A 20165-nucleotide genomic window follows, 5' to 3' on the forward strand; every position below is an offset into this window, starting at 1 on the left:
CAGAGGCACGAGTCAGAGGCACGAGACAGAGGCACGAGTCAGAGGCACGAGTCAGAGGCACGAGTCAGAGGCACGAGTCAGAGGCACGAGTCAGAGGCACGCGTCAGAGGCACGAGTCAGAGGCACGAGACAGAGACACGAGTCAGAGGCACGAGACAGAGACACGAGTCAGAGGCACGAGACAGAGACACGAGTCAGAGGCACGAGTCAGAGGCACGAGTCAGAGGCACGAGTCAGAGGCACGAGTCAGAGACACGAGGCACGAGTCAGAGGCACGAGTCAGAGGCACGAGACAGAGGCACGAGTCAGAGGCACGAGACAGAGGCACGAGTCAGAGGCACGAGTCAGAGGCACGAGTCAGAGGCACGAGTCAGAGGCACGAGTCAGAGGCACGAGTCAGAGGCACGAGTCAGAGGCACGAGTCAGAGGCACGAGTCAGAGGCACGAGACAGAGGCACGCGTCAGAGGCACGAGTCAGAGGCACGAGTCAGAGGCACGAGTCAGAGGCACGAGTCAGAGGCACGAGTCAGAGGCACGAGACAGAGGCACGCGTCAGAGGCACGAGACAGAGGCACGAGTCAGAGACACGAGTCAGAGACACGAGACAGAGGCACGAGTCAGAGGCACGAGACAGAGGCACGAGTCAGAGACACGAGACAGAGGCACGAGACAGAGACACGAGTCAGAGGCACGAGTCAGAGGCACGAGTCAGAGGCACGAGACAGAGACACGAGACAGAGGCACGAGTCAGAGGCACGAGACAGAGGCACGAGTCAGAGACACGAGACAGAGGCACGAGTCAGAGGCACGAGTCAGAGGCACGAGACAGAGACACGAGTCAGAGGCACGAGTCAGAGGCACGAGTCAGAGACACGAGACAGAGGCACGAGACAGAGGCACGAGTCAGAGGCACGAGACAGAGGCACGAGACAGAGGCACGAGACAGAGGCACGAGTCAGAGGCACGAGACAGAGACACGAGACAGAGGCACGAGACAGAGGCACGAGTCAGAGACATTTCTTTGACTCGAGGCGTGGCTCGAGGTGCGGAGGGCTCACCTGGGTGCTCCCGGATGCCCTGCTCGATGATCTCCCCGATGTACTTGAGGGCCTGAGGGTAGTTCTTCAGGCTGTAGTGGCACAGGGCGATGTTGTAGGACAGCGCTGAGGGAGAGGAGGGCGACCGTTACGTTCCCATTAAAAACACAACAGTGTCCCGTCAGGAGGAGCCGCTCGGCCCTCAGTTGGGCTTCTCGTCTCTCTGCTGATACTCGACATCGTTGACGTTTCTGCCAAAAAGACAAGCGAGCAAGTCGCTACACGAGCTCCGCTCTGTTGGCTCTGTTCCCGGTACTCTTTGTCTTAAAGGAACACTGCAGACAACCGAGCGTTTGACCTCTTGAACCCAGTTAGCTCCTCCTGGTTCTGAGGGCGAGAGAAGGACTGACGACTGAAGAGTCACCTCCAGCAGCTGTGGACAGATGTTTACCTTTTGTTTACAACGTTTAAAACTGAGTTTTGTTTTTTTCTCTATCAGATCTGTGTTTTTAAAAGGCGATGAAGATGATGACGAGCAATCGAGACCAGGCCTGCCCCTCTTTCACCACTGATCATTTTCCAGGATATTTACTACAGAAGTCCAGAAAGTGTGTTTCCTTCCGGTGTCACCTCCTGTGTGCTTCCTGTTTTATTTTGAAGTCCTGTCTCTCGTGTCCTCTGTACTTCCTGTCCCTGATTGGTCATTCCCTTCACCTGTGGCTTCCCCCTTCAAACACTCTTCCACTCTTTTGTTGTTAATCCCTGTTTTCATACCCGTAGTCTCTGGTGTCTCTTTGTCTTCTAGAGTTCCGCGTGTTCCTTTCTCTCAGTGAAAGGAGTAAAAGGAGCTCGTCGACTTACTCGCCGATGTAATCGTTCATTCTTAAAGACAAACGGGAGAATGTTCAAAGACTTTCCCAGGACATTTGCTCTTCTCTCCCTTTTTCTGTGCCGTATGAATGACTGGAGAATATGTGAAGAACTGTTTTCCAGGACGCCGCGATCGACCCATCGACTCTGAGCCCTGAAGCGTTTGGCCTCGTGATGGTCATGAGACGTCGGCGCGTGTTGCATTTGTTAAAGCTTAACGTTGTGAAAACACTTCCACTCTAGAGGGAAAAATAACTTGTTTCCGCGACGGTGCCCGTGGCTGCATTCCTGTCCACTGACCTGGCACGTATCCCAGCACTTGCATGGCAGACGAGAACTTCTTGCAGGCCTCCTCGTGCTTGCCGTCCTGGTAGAGCAGGCAGCCCACGTTGTAGCCGTAGTCCGGGTCCTCCTGGGGCAGCTGCTCCAGCAGCGACTGGGCAGACACAAAACCAACGTGAGGATTCAAACCGCGAACGGCACAATGTGTCCGACAGACGAGGCCAGGGAGCTCGTCACCTTGGCGGCCGAGTAATCCTCCTCGCAGTATTTGACACAGGCTTGCAGCTTCAGCATCTGGGCCGGAGAGACAGAGGCAGAGGATGAACGAGGAGGGAAATGCAGCTGCTGGCTTCACTTTGGGGGAGAAGTTAGGCAAAACTATGAAGCACAACGTCCGTCATTCATGGTCATGAGCTTCACAATGAATTCACACACTTTCTGAGGGAGTTCCAGAATTGTTCGACCTTAGACACACACATACTAAAAAGTATCAGAGGGAGAAGGCCCCCCACATTTTGAATCATATGTTATCGCATTGTAATGTATCTTCACGTTAGGAAATGTATTGTAATGTATCCTAACGTATTGTAATGTAACTCTATGTATCATAATGTATCATAATGTATTGTAATGTAACTCTATGTATCATAATGTATCATAATGTAACTATGTATCATAATGTATCATAATGTATTGTAATGTATCTCTGTGTATCGTAATGTATCATAATGTATTGTAATGTAACTATGTATCATAATGTATCATAATGTAACTCTATGTATCATAATGTATCATAATGTATCATAATGTATTGTAATGTAACTCTATGTATCCTAATGTATCTCTGTGTATCGTAATGTATCTCTGTGTATTGTAATGTAACTCTATGTATCATAATGTATCATAATGTATTGTAATGTAACTCTATGTATCCTAATGTATCTCTGTGTATCGTAATGTATCATAATGTATTGTAATGTAACTCTATGTATCATAATGTATCTCTGTGTATCCTAATGTATCCTAATGTATCTCTGTGTATCGTAATGTATCATAATGTATTGTAATGTAACTCTATGTATCATAATGTATCATAATGTAACTATGTATCATAATGTATCATAATGTATTGTAATGTAACTCTATGTATCCTAATGTATCTCTGTGTATCATAATGTATCATAATGTATTGTAATGTAACTATGTATCATAATGTATCTCCACGTATCCTAATGTATTCTAACTCTATGTATCATAATGTATCTCTGTGTATCATAATGTATCTTTGTGTATCGTAATGTATCATAATGTATTGTAATGTAACTATGTATCATAATGTATCTCCACGTATCCTAATGTATCTCTGTGTATCGTAATGTATCATAATGTATTGTAATGTAACTATGTATCATAATGTATCTCCACGTATCCTAATGTATCTCTGTGTATCGTAATGTATCATAATGTATTGTAATCCTAATGTATCTCTGTGTATCGTAATGTATCATAATGTATTGTAATGTAACTATGTATCATAATGTATCTCCACGTATCCTAATGTATCTCTATGTATCATAATGTATCATAATGTATTGTAATGTAACTCTATGTATCCTAATGTATCTCTGTGTATCATAATGTATCATAATGTATTGTAATGTAACTATGTATCATAATGTATCTCCACGTATCCTAATGTATCTCTGTGTATCGTAATGTATCATAATGTATTGTAATCCTAATGTATCTCTGTGTATCTTTGTGTATCCTAATGTATCAAAATGACCTCGATCCCGTGATAGAGCAGCTTGTTTCCCCGCTGCTGAGCTCTACGCCGTAGTTTTAATCCCTCACTTGTGCATGTGCTGCCCGTGTGCATTCATCTGAGCGCTTGTGTTGAACAGCGGCTCCCAGAGACGGAGAGGTGTTGACCAGACGGAGGAGACGAGGGGCGTACCTTCACGTGACTGCTGGGGTTGTCCAGCGCGAAGGAGGCCCGCGTGGCCTCGGGGTAGGCCCCGGCTTTGTAGAGGGACTGGGCGTAGTACACCTTGTACTCCTCCACCTCCGGGTGCAGCTGGGCCAGCTGCTCGTAGCAATCTGCAGAGTTGGTGAAATCCTGGATGTGATAGTAGCAGAAACCCAGAAGAGACAGCGCCGCCCGGGACTGAGACACAAGAGAGAGCACCAGAGTTACGCTACAGTATAACATATACAAGTCCCACATAAAGGGAGACCAGGATGTACTACAACACGAGATGGACTTTCAAAACTACATATTACTCATAAATTACTAATGAATAGAAATCAAAATGGTTTGTTTTTATATAAAAGATTAAATCACATGGTTGCCACCAGGGCAGTAAATAAAGATGATCTCTCATTATCGGTTCATTTGCTCATGATTAATCGAAAAGCTATTTAATTGGTCATTCAATTTCCTGAAGCTGAAACATAAAACATTCAAATGTTGACTAATTCATTGTTTCAATTTAATTACATTTTAGGCCAACTATTTGCAATAAAATAATAAGACAAAAGTGAAATAATACAATAATAATCTAATATATATATATATATATATAGACGTACCTTTGTGTGTTTCTGAAGTTGTCCGTTCAGGATGTGAATAGCTTCCACATACTGGCTTTCTTTAATCTGAAAAACATGAATGAATTTTGATGGTTATTCACAGCATAAATCTGACATGGTGTGACGTCATCTAAAAGGGCTGAACCTGCAACCCCGATAACGTGAGTTAGAAGTCACTTTTATTGCATCATTTGGTTATTCTTCTGTAATTTAAACGCATGACGAATTGACGACCAGTCAATGACTTTTTGGGGGAAAGTGTCACGTGTCCGGCGCGCGCCTTTCAGTGAGCTACGAACCCGTAATGAAGGATTTATGAATGGAGTCTGGGGTACCAACGCGAGCTCAGAGAAGCTAACCTCGGCTAAACCACACTGTTCTCACCAGTTTGTAGATCGTAGCCGTGTGCTCTCCGTCTTTTATAGCCGTCATGGCTTCAAACGAGTTGTTTTATTGATGATCAATATACGTTTGTTCTCCTAAAATAGTAGAAAAGAGAGCATCGAGCTAGCTTCTGTCCAGCGGACGGACGTTAGGGCTTGAACTGTTCCTTAGCAACGGGACAGACCGGAAATGGAGGGTTTCTGACAGACGTGTGGAAGAGCCAATCACGTGGGAGGAAGAAGTGGAACAGGCCGACCTCTTTATTTATCCTCCTACGACTTCATGTACGTCATGTTTTCCCCCCAAAATGTATTTATTTTAGATTATTTTCATATTTTTCTGCAGGTCAAACATATTTCGTTTGATTCTATTCCATTTCGTTTATATATTGTGCATTTCTCTTATTATTGTATTATTTTTTCTTTGTATGTTGTGCCTTAAAACTGTATGTATAATTGCTGCTGTAGGTATGTATCTATCTTAAATGTTTTATTTTTTGTTATTATAATTTTATTAAGATAAACAGTATAGTCACTTGTAAGGTAAACAACATACCAACACATAATAAACTATTTCAATACTATGATTATATAAATCAATTCATTCTTTCTTTTATTGTTTCTATTCTTTTTTAAATTCTTTCTTTTATTCTTCCGTTCTGTCTTCAGAGCCTCGGCAAACAGAAACCACCATGATCTCATTTCTGAAGGATTCAGGACGTGATCGTGATGAATCACAGAAAAGAAAAACACACGCACACACAGCAGACACACAGCAGACACACAAACACACACACACACACACACACACACACGCACACACAGCAGACACACACACACACACGCACACACAGCAGACACACAGCAGACACACAAACACACACACACACACACACACACATAGACACACACACACACACACACACACACACACACACACACACACACACACACCGACCACGTTGCTAGAGCTTCGCCTCAAACCTAAAACCACTGTTTTGACCTCCAGGCCTCCATAATGATGGTGTGTATGTGTGTGTGTGTGTGTGTGTGTGTGTGTGTGTGGATGCATGTGCATGCATGCTGCTGTGCAGGGTGTGTGTTTCCTCTCACTCTCGTTGGGACTCTGAAGACGAGGAGCAGAGAATCCAACAGGTACCAGCTGGTGATCAGGTAGGAGCAGGTATATCCACTTATTGATCATATTGTTCTTATTGATCAGATCGATCAAACATCATTCCTCACTGCAAACAAAGACAATAAAAGACGGATTATTAAATGTCTAAATGTTGCAGCTGCTGGAGCTTTGAGATGAGACGAGAGAGAGAGAGTGTAAGTGTGTTTGTTTGTATGTGTGTGTGTCAGAGGGGGTGGTGTTGATGTTAGTGTATGTGTGTGTGTGTGTGTGTGTGTGTGTGTGTGTGTGTGTGTGTGTGTGTCCGAACGGTTGTTAGTTTGGGGTTAACTCTGCATCAAAGTAACAGCTTCGTCCTCTGGGGGTTCCCGGTGTAACTGGAGCTGATGTTGTGTTCAAGTCCTCCGTTAAAAAGACATGTTTGTGCCTCACGTCAGTGCGAACAGTGCACTGGTTGGGGACTACTTTCAGCGGCGGATGAATCCGCGCTGAGTGTTTGACGTTCACAACAACACAGACTTTCACCTGGAGAAGTTATTCTGATATATAAAATGACGCAACAAACCTACGCGCGCGCGTGTGTGTGTGTGTTCATGTTTCCATAAACCTAATCAATACGTCTTTGTTTTGTTTGAATTCACGACGTTGACCGAGTCTTTAAAACTGGAAGCTCTTAGTTACCTCCATCATTTATATAATGTATAAAAGTGACTGCAAATAATTTTAATTTAAAGTTAATTGAGGATAAGAGTGTTGATGCGACTAAGAAATCTTTTATCTCTTTTAATGGTTAAATATCTCCAGCCGGGTTCAAAGTCTGCAAACTCTCCGGGTCCTAGAGTCATTTTAATGAAGATTATATTACACACTTTAGAAGAGCTACAGTTCCGTTAATGGCCACTAGAGGGCGACCAAGACAATCTGAGGAGGAGAATAGACTCAGAGGAGGTCCCGCTCTTCAAACCAATGAGATGACGTCATCACACTAAAGCATTAACATGAAAACAGCTCGCCTCTGAGATGGAATAATACAACTTAATCTCCACTTAACAAAAGGTGGAGATTACTTCTAATCAACGTTATGCAGTTTAATATGTGAATAATAATATAATAAAAATGGATTGGACTCAAGTGATTTAATTCATTGTAAATATAAACTAGGAGACCATCTTGTTATAAAATCACTCCGGCCACGACGTGTGTGTTTGTGTGTGTGTGTGTCTGTGTGTGTGTGTCTGTGTGTGTGTCTGTGTGTGTGTGTGTGTCTGTGTGTGTGTGTCTGTGTGTGTGTGTGTCTGTGTGTGTCTGTGTGTCTGTGTGCCTGTGTGTGTGTCTGTGCCCATCTTCAAACTCAACTTCATTTTGATCTTAACATTTGTAAAGTTCATAGTTCAAAGGTCAGAGCTTTAATGAGAACACACACGGTGGAAACGATCCCATGTCACAGGGTCTAACTATTAATTATGTAAATTAATATTGTGCTTGTCACCCCCCCCCCCAGGTGCTGGTCCAATCATGGTCCTTAAAGTGAACGTGCTGCTGCTGCTGCTGGGCGTGGCCGCTGTGTCGGTCCTGGGTCAGCGGCGCCGCCCGGCGTCGACGGCCACCAACAACGAGTGGAACTATAGGGATGGATGTGAGCACCCAGATGACTCTGTTTACCCGGAAGTGTCTTAAAGCTGCATTCTCTCTCCTGACCACCAGGGGGCGACTCCTCTGGTTGTATAGAAGTCTATGCTTCATGTGTTAAAGCTGCGTTCTCTCTCCTGACCACCAGGGGGCGACTCCTCTGGTTGTATAGAAGCTATGCTTCATGTGTCATGACTTTAGGGCTCTCTACAATGAACCTCTCCCTTCATTGTGATCTCTTCCAGCTGAGAAGGTGAACATGCGCGGCGTGGCCAACCTGACTCAGATCCTGGACAACTGGAGGTTTGACATCTTGGCCCAGATGAGAGGACTCCTGCAGAATGACCACCAGTATCTGCTGCCCGACTACGCCAGGTAGGAGGGAGAGGGAGGAGGTTATCAGAGGGAGGAGCTTATCAGAGGGAAGAGGCGCCCCATATATTGAATCATATCTTATCACATTGTAATGTGTCTTCACGTCTCGTAATATATTGTAATATTGTATCGTAACGTATATTATTTGTATCTAACTTTACGTAACTTAACCTAACGTAACTTAATGTAACGTAACTTAATGTAATGTAACTTAACGTAACGTAACGTAACTTAGCGTAACTTAACTTAACCTAACATAAAGTAACTTATCGTAACGTAAATTATCGTAACGTAACTTATCGTGACGTAACGTAACTTATCGTAACGTAACTTAACGTAACCTAACGTAACTTAACCTAACTTAACTTAACATAACTTAACCTAATGTATCTTAACTTAACTTAACCTAACTTAACGTAACTCATCATAAGTTAACGTAACGTAACTTAACCTAACAAAGTAACTTATCGCAACGTAACTTAACTTAACTTAACTTAACTTAACATAACATAACTTAACATAACTTAACCTAACATAACTTAACCTAACATAACTTAACCTAACATAACTTAACGTAACGTAACATAACTTAACCTAACATAACTTAATGTAACTTAACATAACTTAACCTAACATAACTTAACGTAACTTAACATAACTTAACTTAATGTAACTTAACATAACATAACTTAACTTAACATAACTTAACCTAACATAACTTAACCTAACATAACTTAACGTAACGTAACTTAACATAACATAACATAACTTAACTTAACCTAACGTAACTTAACCTAACGTAATTTAGTCTAACGTAATTTAGTCTAACGTAACGTAACTTAACCTAACGTAACGTAACTCATCGTAACTTAACGTTATTGACTGAAGAAGAGGATGAAGCCTGAATCAGAAGTCGTATATTAGAATCCTTCCGTTGCTGCTGAGTGTAAACCAATCGCCCAGAGGATCCTCCCTCTCTAAACCGTGGAGCCGTCTAAGTATAAAACATAGGAACCAGTTCATTGATGCGAGGTATTTTCCGCTACAGCTTCATAACCATCACAGGCTTGTTATTAAAAATGTATTCGAGCAAAAAGTTCTGTGAAAAGAACGAGAAGCCGGAACAGAGAGGGAAAAAACGGAATAGAGAGCAAATCAAATAAAAAACTGAAAATAAAAAGCTTAAAAAGCTTCACACTGAGAATCCGTTTGGTGAAGGAAGGCGAGAACACCCTGAACACCTCCACGTCAGCGAGGCCTGAAACCCCAGAAACTTCCTCTGTGGGAACTTCCTGTCACTGAATAACAGACGGTTTCTATTCTGACTTCTAAATTGCCATTTCAGCCTCAGCTTGTTGTGACGGCGTCGGCCGCAGAGCCGAACGTACAAAACACATTTCTGTGGACGCTGACCGTTTGATTTAACTCGCCTGGAAAAGTCTCCTCCTTTAAAACCGAGAGCACTTTATTCAGCTGAAGAAGAATAAAGGAAAAGTTCACTGTTCATAATAAACTTTCAACATCAACACGTCTGGAGATACAAAGTTTGACCTGAACAGGAAGTAATAAAGCTGTCAGACAAATGTAGTAGAAGTACAACATGTACCTCTGAGTTGTATACAGTAAAAACTGACCTTTAAATACACTGAGAGCTTTTACTTTGAAAAGCTCTGAGTCTCTCTCCTGTTTAAATACACAAAGAGCTTTTACTTTGAAAAGCTCTGAGTCTCTCTCCTGTTTAAATACACTGAACGCTTTGAATTTGAAAAGCACAGAGTCTCTCTCCTGTTTAAATACACAAAGAGCTTTTACTTTGAAAAGCTCTGAGTCTCTCTCCTGTTTAAATACACTGAACGCTTTGAATTTGAAAAGCTTAGAGTCTCTCTCCTGTTTAAATACACTGAGAGCTTTTACTTTGAAAAGCTCTGAGTCTCTCTCCTGTTTAAATACACTGAAAGCTTTTACTTTGAAAAGCACAGAGTCTCTCTCCTGTTTAAATACACTAAGAGCTTTTACTTTGAAAAGCTCAGAGCCTCTCCTGCGTCCCCTTCAGGATCCAGCCTCTGGCCGAGGCCTTGGACGACCTCTACAAGGAGTTCAACGCCCTCAAGGCTCACCTGGGCGACCTCAGCGACAAGTTCTCCGCCGTGGAAACCTTCATCGACGAGGTCAAGGCCGACCGCGCCAACAACGCCGTCCAGGCCCCGCCCCCAGCCCCGCCCCCGGCTCCGCCCACCCTCCCTCGACAGGCCGGGAGGAGGGGGATGAAGAAGAAGGCCACTGCCTGAGCAGCCAACTCTTCTTCTTCTTCAAATAAACTCACTTATTGCATCATTCATTATTCATCTCTTCAGCGTTCTGATTGGCCCTCTGAGGGTTGATAGTTTCATAACTATGAGCCAATGAATGCGCTGGTTTCAAACAGGCCACGCCCCTTTGGTGGGGGGGAAAGACGACCGGGTTCCTTGACCTCTGACCTTAAGATATTCGGCGTAGAATGTATATAAGAAGATATTCTCTAACTTGTATTATTTTTCCTCTTACACTTTAATATATTTTATTAATGTTGGTTTTATTGTTTTATTGAGACAAAGACCCAATAAGTAGAAGAACTCACAAATGTTACTTCAGTGTTATAAATACTCAGCTTTTAAAATCCTACTGAAGTAATAAGTACTCATGATTCAGAATAACATATATTAAATTATTGTATTATGATTATTGATCCGTTTTAAGTGGGTTTTTGTAATTTCTCTGTGAGGTTCTGATACTTTTACTTTGTAAACACTTCTTTCTACTTCCTTCTCCCTCGACAACATGGGAATGAATAAATAAACATAATATTAATTATTGCAGCTTTAAACAGTCAAAAATAGACAAAAAAATATGAAGAATATGCATAAAATGTACATAAAATACAGATTATGACTGCCAACATAAAATAAGAGACAGGCTGATGACATATTGAGTGTTGTTGTTTAGCAGCTCCTCACAAACACCAACAGGCTCCCTGCCGCTCCTCCTCCTGATCGGCTCCCGTCGGATCAATAACACATTTCATCCTCTGATGTCCCCGACTGAGGGAGAAGCTCCGCTCTGAGACCCCCCCCCCCCCCCCCCCAAAAAAGATGATTATTAAAGTTGATTAAACTCCTTTTTCTGCTTGACTTTCATCCCGTGCTCCTGTGACCTCTGACCCCTCCATCACCGTGTGTCACAACCCTCCACCAATCAGACGGGGCGATTGATTTCTTCCCGCTCAGTCAAGGCCTGGAGGTCAACGGAGGTCAACTGCTCCTCCTGAAAGAAACCTGCAGTTATTTCACCTGCAACAGAAACCAACCAAGTCTAAATATAGAATATATATATATATATATATACATACATACATATATCTAGTACAAATATATTTATATGTATATATACGTATATATATATATACGTATATATATATATACGTATATATGGAGTCACGTGACCAGCTTGACGGAGATGGCAGCATAAAGCTCAGCTCCTAGCCCAACCTTGTCAAATAGTTGTTTAATTGGTTCCAACCTCGATATTTTATACTTTTTTGTTTGAGAAAGATAGTTAAAGTAGAATGGCAGGCAAAGGCAAGTCTCAACGCAACGATACTGATGCCATTGCAGAGGCAGTGCTGGAGAAACAGAAAAGCTACTTCGAGCCATGCTTTGCTCGGATCCAACAGGTGGGGATCGACAACGACGAGAAGCTAACTGCTATCCATGCACAGCTAGCATCTCTCACTGCGAGCCTTGGCTCTATCAGATCTGAGGTGGACAGCCTAAGAACTACGGTGGAAAGTAACTCAAGCGCTCTTGACAGCCATGACCACGCTTTTGAAGAGCTGGAAGTGAAGCTAGCAGATATGGAGGACAGAAACCGAATGTGCAATATTCGTGTCATTGGTTTGAAAGAGGGGCTAGAAGGCTCTAGCGCAGGGGTGGCCAACCAGTCAGAGACTAAGAGCCACATTTTTTACTGTGTCACCGCAAAGAGCCACATCATACACATATGTGTGCGCGCGCACACGCACACACACACCTCTGATCAGCCAGATTTGTTGTAAATGTCACACACCAACATGATAATGACAGAAATGGACTCCTACAGTACTAAGACAACAGGTCTGTCATGTTCAACAATGAACATTGTGTACACTGTCTCACACACACACACACACAAACACACATTATCTCAGTTCAACCAAGTCCACAAACAAAAATAGAATAATTTACAATAGCGTTTTTCTTTTACTATGCATGTTGCATAGTGGGACTTATGGGATTCCTTGCCTTGAACAATCCTCTTCAAATCTGGCTTAATTCCGTTGTTGCCACTAAGCAATTCCTTCACATGGTGTCAATCAGAACAGGTGTCCGAAAATCGAACGGTGCACTTGCGCCATGAATGCCGCATTATGGGGGGCTGGAGTAATCAAACGCCCACCAATAAACCACTTTAGCCGAAGAGAGTGTTCGACATTCGGATGCGGTTCTCCCGCAACGCTGCTCTTACACCGTGTCCGCTGAATTGAGGGCGGCTGGAGAAAGCGTCACCGTAAACTACTTTAGCCATAGTGCGGGACATCCAGCTGCCCATAATGCGACGTTCATGGCGTAAGTGCAGTGTTTGATTTTCGGACACTTTCATCCGCGTAACCCACCGTGGAACCGCCCGCTCGACATTCGGATGTGGTCTTTCCGCGCTTGGCCCACGCGGTTGTGACCCGTGCCCTACTGGGAAACTTTGCGTGTTCTTCATCTCACGCATGCGCGTTTGACGAAAAATACCGTATTGAACTCAAGCGAAGCGAACACGCACATACAAAAAAACACAAACTTAGATATGAACGTAAGAGCCGCATGACACCAGGCAAAGAGCCGCATGCTGCTCGCGAGCCGCGGGTTGGCCACCCCTGCTCTAGCGCAACCCAATATCTCTCGCGGTCCCTGTCTGAGTGGTTCCCACAACTGGCAGATCTTCAGATCGATATTATGAGAGCTCACCGAATCTACAGTGAACGGAAGAATAATGTCACAACTAATCGCATGTTGATTTTCAACGTGCTTCGCTACACAACCAGGCAGGCGATTCTTCGGGCTGCGCGGAAATCGCCTCCCACCATCGATGGTCGGAAAATTCGCTTCTCCCCGGATTACAGCAACTACACAGTCAAACGCCGCCAAGCTTTTCGTCAAGCTATGGATTCAGCTCGCACCAAGGCTCTTGACTTTTTCCTGCTCTATCCAGCGACCCTGAAGATCAAGGAAGGCGCCCAGTATAGAGCATTCATCTCCGCTGAAGATGCTGAGAAGTACGTGAGTCGAGCTCCCTCTCGCCCGCATACTGCAATGGAGACGACCGGCGGACCGGCTGCTAACAGGAACGACGAGAACGCATTGGAAGAAGTGCAGGATTAAACTGTCTACCTGACGAGAATGGACCCTCGGTTTGTCTCAATATCCCAGTTCTAGTGTTGTTACATTGTTGTCTGCTTTATAGAGACGGAATGCCATATTGAACTGTCTTCCTATAGCCTAGCCTGCTCGCTAGGCTTGTTAGGCTAAAATAAGTTAACTACTAGGCCATTACGCCTTCGTTTTTTCGGCTTTTTACTTTTGACAAGGAATCTGTTTATTTTACGTTAATTTAATGTGGAACCAATTAATGTTGTAAACCAGGTACATATGGGCTATGTGTTCCTTTTTACTGCCCCATATCCACTCTGGATCACAGACCTATTTTGAGTGTTAGCTTTTTAGCTATGTTTCCCCCGCCTCCCCCTTTGTTTCATTGTCATGTCCGTCCGTGTTCCCTGTCTTGCGTGATTTGTGTTGTGAGGGACCCAGCTTTGGATGCAATATTGTTCGGATTCAACGAGGTGAAGGGCGGTAGCAATATGCTTCTCCACGTGTGCCTACACTTAGAGCGCAGCCTTTTTGATAATGGGTGATCTTACATTTTTAGTTTGGAATTGTGGTGGACTGAATGCCCCTCATAAACGAACCAGCTCTTTAGGCTTACTAAAAAAGAGGAACGTTGACATTGCATTATTACAGGAGACTCATTTGCTGCAGGCTGATACCGGCCGTTTAGCCAATAGATTCTATCACACAATTGCGTCTTCCTCAGCGAGCACAAAAACGAAAGGAGTAGCCATTGTTGCAAAACGAAATCTCCCACTTAAAGTGCTGTCTTCTTGGTCAGATGATACAGGCAGGATTGTGATCTCCGTGATAGAATTCAATACTCGGAAGATTGCTCTAGTGTCAGTGTAACGGATGTGGAACGGGCACGGAAGAACTTGACTCAGATGGTGTATTTTCCCAATACTTATTTATTCTGCAGGAAAGAGCAGAACACACACAATTTCCTTCTGGTCTGTCTCTGTACTTCCGCTTCCTTCAGCAATACAAAGCCATTGTGCGGGGAAGACGGACCACATTGAATCTAAATGATCACAATATTCATCAAAAACCATGACATGTAACATACAAAACATGTAACATACAAAACAGCGACCCCTATTCGACAAAATAAATAACTACATGAGCTCGAGTAATTTTAACAGAAACAGCGAAAATGAACTTAAGGAAAACCATACCTGCAGGAAAGAGCAGAACACACACAATTTCCTTCTGGTCTGTCTCTGTACTTCCGCTTCCTATACACACGCAAAACAAAACAATTTACACAAAGAAAGTATACGTTGGGGCGACGGATGTAGCTCAACAAACGGCACCAAACTGGCTCAACGAAACTGCCACCAAACGTATATTTTAACGGTCTAAATGATACGACAGCTGGACGCCGGGATCGTATTAACGTTCCACTATTGTATGTGACATAAACGGTCACTTTATTAAAGAATACAGAGAAAATAGTTCGACATCGTTCCTCACTCGACTCACCTTCAGCAATACAAAGCCATTGTGACGGTGAGACGGACTCGGGAGCAGGAAGTACAACAGAGATAGAAAGCAATTTCCGCAGGAAACAGAATTTTAAAAACAACGCTAAATAAAAATGGCTCATTAAAATAAAATTCACAAACACTCAACAATATTGTTGAACAACAAACAAAAATAAAATACAACACATTGAAAACAAGAAATGACAGAATACATTTCTAACTCCGTTACATTCACCCCCACTGAATTTTAACAAACATGAGCACTGACTACAGAGTGCACGCCAAAGAAAACAATACAGGTAGACAACTTACAAAGGGCCAACATCAAGAAAACCAACATAAAATGTATCCCATAAGGATGAAGTGGTACGAGAGCAGTGCTTGCCTCTCAACCCAACAACTGGCAACGGGGTGCCTTGTACACCCCACAAGACCCACACAAAGTGCAGTGCAATACTGGCCCATGACGTAAGGAAAACAGAACAGTGGGACATTATAATACAACACTTTCCAGACCCATACGGGCATAAGCTATCGGCTTATGATTTTAAAAAGTAAAAATCTGGAATTTGGAGTTGCAAACAGCCCCAACATTGAGCTACTCCTGGACAACATCCTGCCTGGACATGGTCTGTATAAGCCTGTTCACAGGATTAATTATGCGACCAAATCTTGACCTGACCTGTGCATTAAAACCACCAGAGTGTGCAGGTGAGACCTCAACCACAGTGAGCAAAGTGTCAGATGTGTTGTCCGTCTGTGTCGTGGTGTCAAGTTCAAAGTCCGACTGTCTCACATCTGCTGAGACATCTGCAGCAGTCACAGGGCAAGAATCACCAGACACAGACTGATCAGCTGTGTGGTCCTCATGTGAGATAGCTGTGTTCTGGAGATCAGAAGTAACACTCGTCATGTCAGCAGTTTCCGCCTCAGCTAGACTTGGCACAGACAACTGAGTAATCCATGCAATGGTTCTCCTCTCCGAATCCACAGGCACCGCATCAGTCAAGATGCCCTGTCCATCTTCCACAGTTACAGGAGGTTCTCTGTCACTTTCAGTGTCAAAGCTTTCACTAGCCACACTGCGAGGCTCACTCCTTCTCCCAGGCACCTCTTCTGCCTCACCACCATCATCTCCTGAAGCTGAGGATCCTGTAACTAGCAGGGATGAAGCCCGGTCAGACATTTCACATGTGTCCCCCACAGGAAGGAAATTAACCTGCATCAGCAAGTTCCTGTGGATCACCTTCTCCCGTCCAGTGACTGTGTCGCGGATTCTGTATGTATGTGTCTCCATCTTTACGTCCACCACAGTGTAGACGGTTGAGTCCCACCTGTCAGCAAGCTTCTTTTTACCTCTTTCCTTTCTGTTGGCCAGGAGCACCCTGTCACCGATCATGATATTGGGTCCCTTTACTCTCCTGTTGTACAACTGAGCATGTTGATTCTGCTCTTTTGTAGCATGGACCTGAGCAATATTCATTGCTTCTTTCAGGTCGTCAGCGAGACTCGCCACATACTTCTCATAGCTCATCACGGCAGAGTCATGAAGAACAGTACGAAAGAGGACATCAACAGGCAGGCGGGGGATTCGGCCAAACATGAGGTAGAAGGGAGGATAACCTGTCGTCTCATGTTCCGTGCAGTTATACATGAACGTCAGAGTCTGTAAGCGTCGAGGCCAGTCAGCCTTCTCTTCAGGAGGCAGCGCTCGAATCATGCCACCCAGGGTCCGATTGAAACGTTCCACACTCCCATTCCCCATTGGGTGATAGGGGGTTGTGTGCGATTTCTTGACACCCGAGACCCTGAGAAGCTCACTAATCAGCAGACTCTCAAAGTTAGCACCTTGATCACTATGGATCCTTTCCGGGAATCCAAAGACACAGAAGTACCGGTCCCATAGAACCCTAGCCACCTGCTTAGCTGTTTGGTCTTTACATGGAAATGCTTGAGCCATCCTCGTGAAATGATCAGTTATCACCAAAACATCAACAGATCTGTTTCTGGAGTCCTCAGCCGACCAAAAGTCAATGCAGACCAACTCCAGTGGTCGGGTCGTTTTTATGCTTTCCAGGGGGGCTCATCCTTCAGGCTCGACTGTCTTGCTTACGACGCATCGCTGACAATGACGAACATAGTCTCTTACATCCCTGTCGAGGTTTGGCCAGAAAAACCTTTGTCTCGCCAAGCTGAGGCTCCTGGACTGAGCTTGATGTCCGGCTTTATCGTGAATCCCCTGCAGAACCTCAGTCTTCAGTGAGTCAGGGACAACGTATTGGAACCGCTTTGCTTTGGTCTTCTGATCCCTTGAAATCCTGTACAACACACCATCCTTCACGGTCAGCCTATCCCAGTGTTTCAGGTACCTCATGACCAAGACAGACTCATTGAATCTTTCTCTCCTAGAAGGCCTCCGATGTCTCTCGACATAGGACAGCACACGAGAGAGGGTTCTATCCTCCGACTGCTTATCACAGGTCTTTCACGGTGTAAGCAGGCAAGGCGTCTAGTCCAGGCGGAACCAACTGAGGTAAGTGCTGCAACACCTCAACAGCACGGGCTCTCGGACCAACATCCCACTCAATGTGTGACTGTAGTACAGCGGACACGTCCTCCTTCGCCACAGACTGACTGTGCATGCGCAGCGGACTGGATGCAGACTGGGCATGGGCATCGTCACTCCGAGTGGAGGGCTCCCTGTCATGACTGGATGAGCGAAAGGCATTTTGGACTGAGAAACTTGACATATCCTTGACTTCGGCAAGGAGACCAGCATAAGGCTCAGCGAGCAGCCTGTGGCCAACACTCGCTTTGACAAACGGCACACGGCTCAGGGCATCAGCTACGATGTTCTGTGGGCCCGGAACATACTTGATGTCAAAGTCGTAACTTGCCAACTTGGCCACCCAGCGTTGCTCACAACAATCTAGCTTTGGCTTTGTCAGAATGTGAGTCAACGGGTTGTTATCGGTCCAGACAGTGAATTTGTGGCCTTTCAGCCAGTGACTGAACTTTTCGCAGACTGACCATTTTAAGGCTAGAAACTCCAACCGATGAGCTGGATAGTTCTTTTGGGACCGAGACAACGACTTGCCGGCAAAAGCAATGGGCCTGGCTCGTGCGTCACCCTCCTGAATTTGAGACAGAACCGCACCTAGACCATCCAGGGACGCATCAGTTGACAGCATGAAGGGACGGTTGAAATCGGGGTGAGCCAAGACAACACAGTGGACCAGTGAAGCTTTCAGACTTTCAAAAGCCTGTCCCTGCTCCGGTGTCCAATCAGTCGCATACAGCTTCCTGCTCGACAGTTTGTTTTTGTGTTGTTTACCTTTTCTCTTCGCACCTTTCAATAGGTCAAACAGCGGCTTGGCCATTGCAGAGTAACCGGGCATGAAGTGTTGATAGTAGTTTACCATCCCCAAGAAGGACCGTATGCGCTTCGGGGACGGCGTCACGCCATCAGGCTCCATGAGATCAGTGCTTGTCATATTGGTGATGCTCTCAACCTTGCTGGGGTCTGTTGAAACACCACTCTCATCAACAATATGGCCAAGAAACTTCACAGACCTCCTGAGGAAGAAGCACTTTTTGGGGGCTAACTTCAAGTTGTGTCTACGCAGCCTCTTAAACACCGTCTCCAGGCGCAGCAAGGCAGTCTCCTCATCAGGTGCAAACACCAGCAAGTCATCCAAGTAGCATAAGAGACTCAAATAGTTTTGATCACCAAAAATGCTTGTCATCATGCGCATAAAACTCCCGGGACTGTTACAGAGGCCCTGCGGCAGACGGTTGTACTCATACAGGCCCATGGGAGTGGTGAAGGCAGAGTATTTCCTGTCGTCCTCGTGGAGTGGCATATTGTAAAACCCGGAGGTCAGATCCATTGTGCTGAAAAGGCAGTTCCCCCCTAGCGCTGCCAAACAATCCCCCTGGTGGGGAAGAGGATGAGCATCCTTCAGTGTCCTTTTATTCAACCATCGAAAATCCGTACAGATGCGGAGATCTCCGTTTTTCTTCCACACAAGCACCAATGGTGAAGCGTATTCACTGCTTGACTTTCTGATGATCTCTTTTTCCTCCATCTCGCTCAGTACCTGACGCAGCTTTTGGTACTGGCCAGGGGGCACTCTCCTGTATGGGAGTCTGAATGGCCTGTTATCCGACAGGTGTATGCGATGAACGAAGTCTTTTGCCTCTCCACAATCAAGATGGTGGCGTGAAAAGATGTCCTCATACTGCATCACAAGGTCAGCCATCCTCTTCTTACTGTCCACAGACACTTCACACGACTCAACGTCAACAGTACTAAGCCCGATAGAGCCAAGCATTTCTTCGGAAGAGTCTGCGTTAGCAGCAGGAGGCACGGCTGATTGGGTGCAGCCAGCCAGGGGAACCTCTGTCTGTTCAGCAACCTCCATGTCCTCAAGCGCTGCACACGTATAGACATCAGCCAACTTTGCATTTCGCCTCAAGAGCACAGGTCTGTCAGATGTATTGATGAGCTTCAGCGGAACCTGCCTGTCTCCCCAAAGTGTCGTCACAATCTTTGCGACCAGAACACCCCTGGGAGCTGAGCGGGATGAAGTGGGCTCTGTCATGACGGTGCTACCTGGGGAGATAACAGTGTTTTTGGGTAGTTTTCCCCAGATGAGATATTCACGGCCAGGCTCGAGGTAGGTGGCTGAGTTACATCTGACTGTACCGACCTTGTCAGGAACATCTCCACCTTTCCATGGGCTCAGACCTGAGAGCATGGACAGAAAACTTTCAGTGTCCGAGTCTTTGTCTGGGCAAGGGCCATTTACAGTCTTCCAATAGGACTTGCAGAGCTTAGACTGGCGCAAGACGTGTTTTATAACATTGGTCCCTATAATCAACTCATCATGCTGTCCAGGGACAACAAGTGTTGGAACAAACAT

The 20165-nt window shown here is 45.0% G+C and overlaps 2 protein-coding genes and 1 long non-coding RNA gene across 4 annotated transcripts in view; 1 reads left to right on the forward strand and 2 right to left on the reverse strand.

Annotated features, from left to right (window-relative positions):
* Positions 1-5385, reverse strand: part of ift70 (intraflagellar transport 70) — a 20270-nt gene extending 14885 nt beyond the window's left edge. Inside the window, exons 1-6 of the mRNA XM_056406823.1 lie at positions 5166-5385; positions 4782-4847; positions 4147-4356; positions 2427-2483; positions 2208-2343; positions 1059-1163 (exon numbers count right to left, since the gene is read on the reverse strand). Coding sequence (XP_056262798.1) covers positions 1059-1163; positions 2208-2343; positions 2427-2483; positions 4147-4356; positions 4782-4847; positions 5166-5213 — 622 coding nt within the window. The 5' untranslated portion in view covers positions 5214-5385. The remainder of the gene's footprint in view (positions 1-1058; positions 1164-2207; positions 2344-2426; positions 2484-4146; positions 4357-4781; positions 4848-5165) is intronic.
* An 844-nt stretch (positions 5386-6229) lies between these two features.
* Positions 6230-10639, forward strand: si:ch211-76l23.4 (uncharacterized). 2 transcript variants are annotated; one of them, XM_056406550.1, is made up of 4 exons: positions 6230-6347; positions 7801-7935; positions 8174-8303; positions 10357-10639. In XM_056406550.1, the coding sequence occupies exons 1-4, from the start codon at positions 6245-6247 to the stop codon at positions 10589-10591; spliced, it is 603 nt and encodes a 200-aa protein (XP_056262525.1). In that variant the 5' UTR covers positions 6230-6244; the 3' UTR covers positions 10592-10639. The 2 variants fall into 2 exon arrangements, with proteins under 2 accessions (XP_056262525.1, XP_056262526.1); XM_056406551.1 differs by having other exon boundaries at positions 6249-6337.
* A 4005-nt stretch (positions 10640-14644) lies between these two features.
* LOC130188279 (uncharacterized) lies at positions 14645-14963 on the reverse strand. The gene is made up of 2 exons (XR_008830593.1): positions 14932-14963; positions 14645-14777 (listed from the first exon to the last, which is right to left on the reverse strand). It is a non-coding gene; the product is annotated as an uncharacterized LOC130188279 (long non-coding RNA).
* Between the last annotated feature and the right edge of the window lie 5202 nt (positions 14964-20165).

This window comes from Pseudoliparis swirei, chromosome 23 (genome assembly GCF_029220125.1).
Source record: "Pseudoliparis swirei isolate HS2019 ecotype Mariana Trench chromosome 23, NWPU_hadal_v1, whole genome shotgun sequence".
Taxonomy (NCBI): domain Eukaryota; kingdom Metazoa; phylum Chordata; class Actinopteri; order Perciformes; family Liparidae; genus Pseudoliparis; species Pseudoliparis swirei.

Bases quoted from the DNA above. Each gene is read 5' to 3' on its own strand.
- si:ch211-76l23.4 (XM_056406550.1), top strand. From the start codon at position 6,245: ATGCTGCTGTGCAGGGTGTGTGTTTCCTCTCACTCTCGTTGGGACTCT. The intron at 6,348-7,800 runs GTATATCCACTT...CCCCCCCCCCAG, and splicing joins TGGTGATCAGGTAGGAGCAG to GTGCTGGTCCAATCATGGTC. The intron at 7,936-8,173 runs GTGAGCACCCAG...GATCTCTTCCAG, and splicing joins GTGGAACTATAGGGATGGAT to CTGAGAAGGTGAACATGCGC.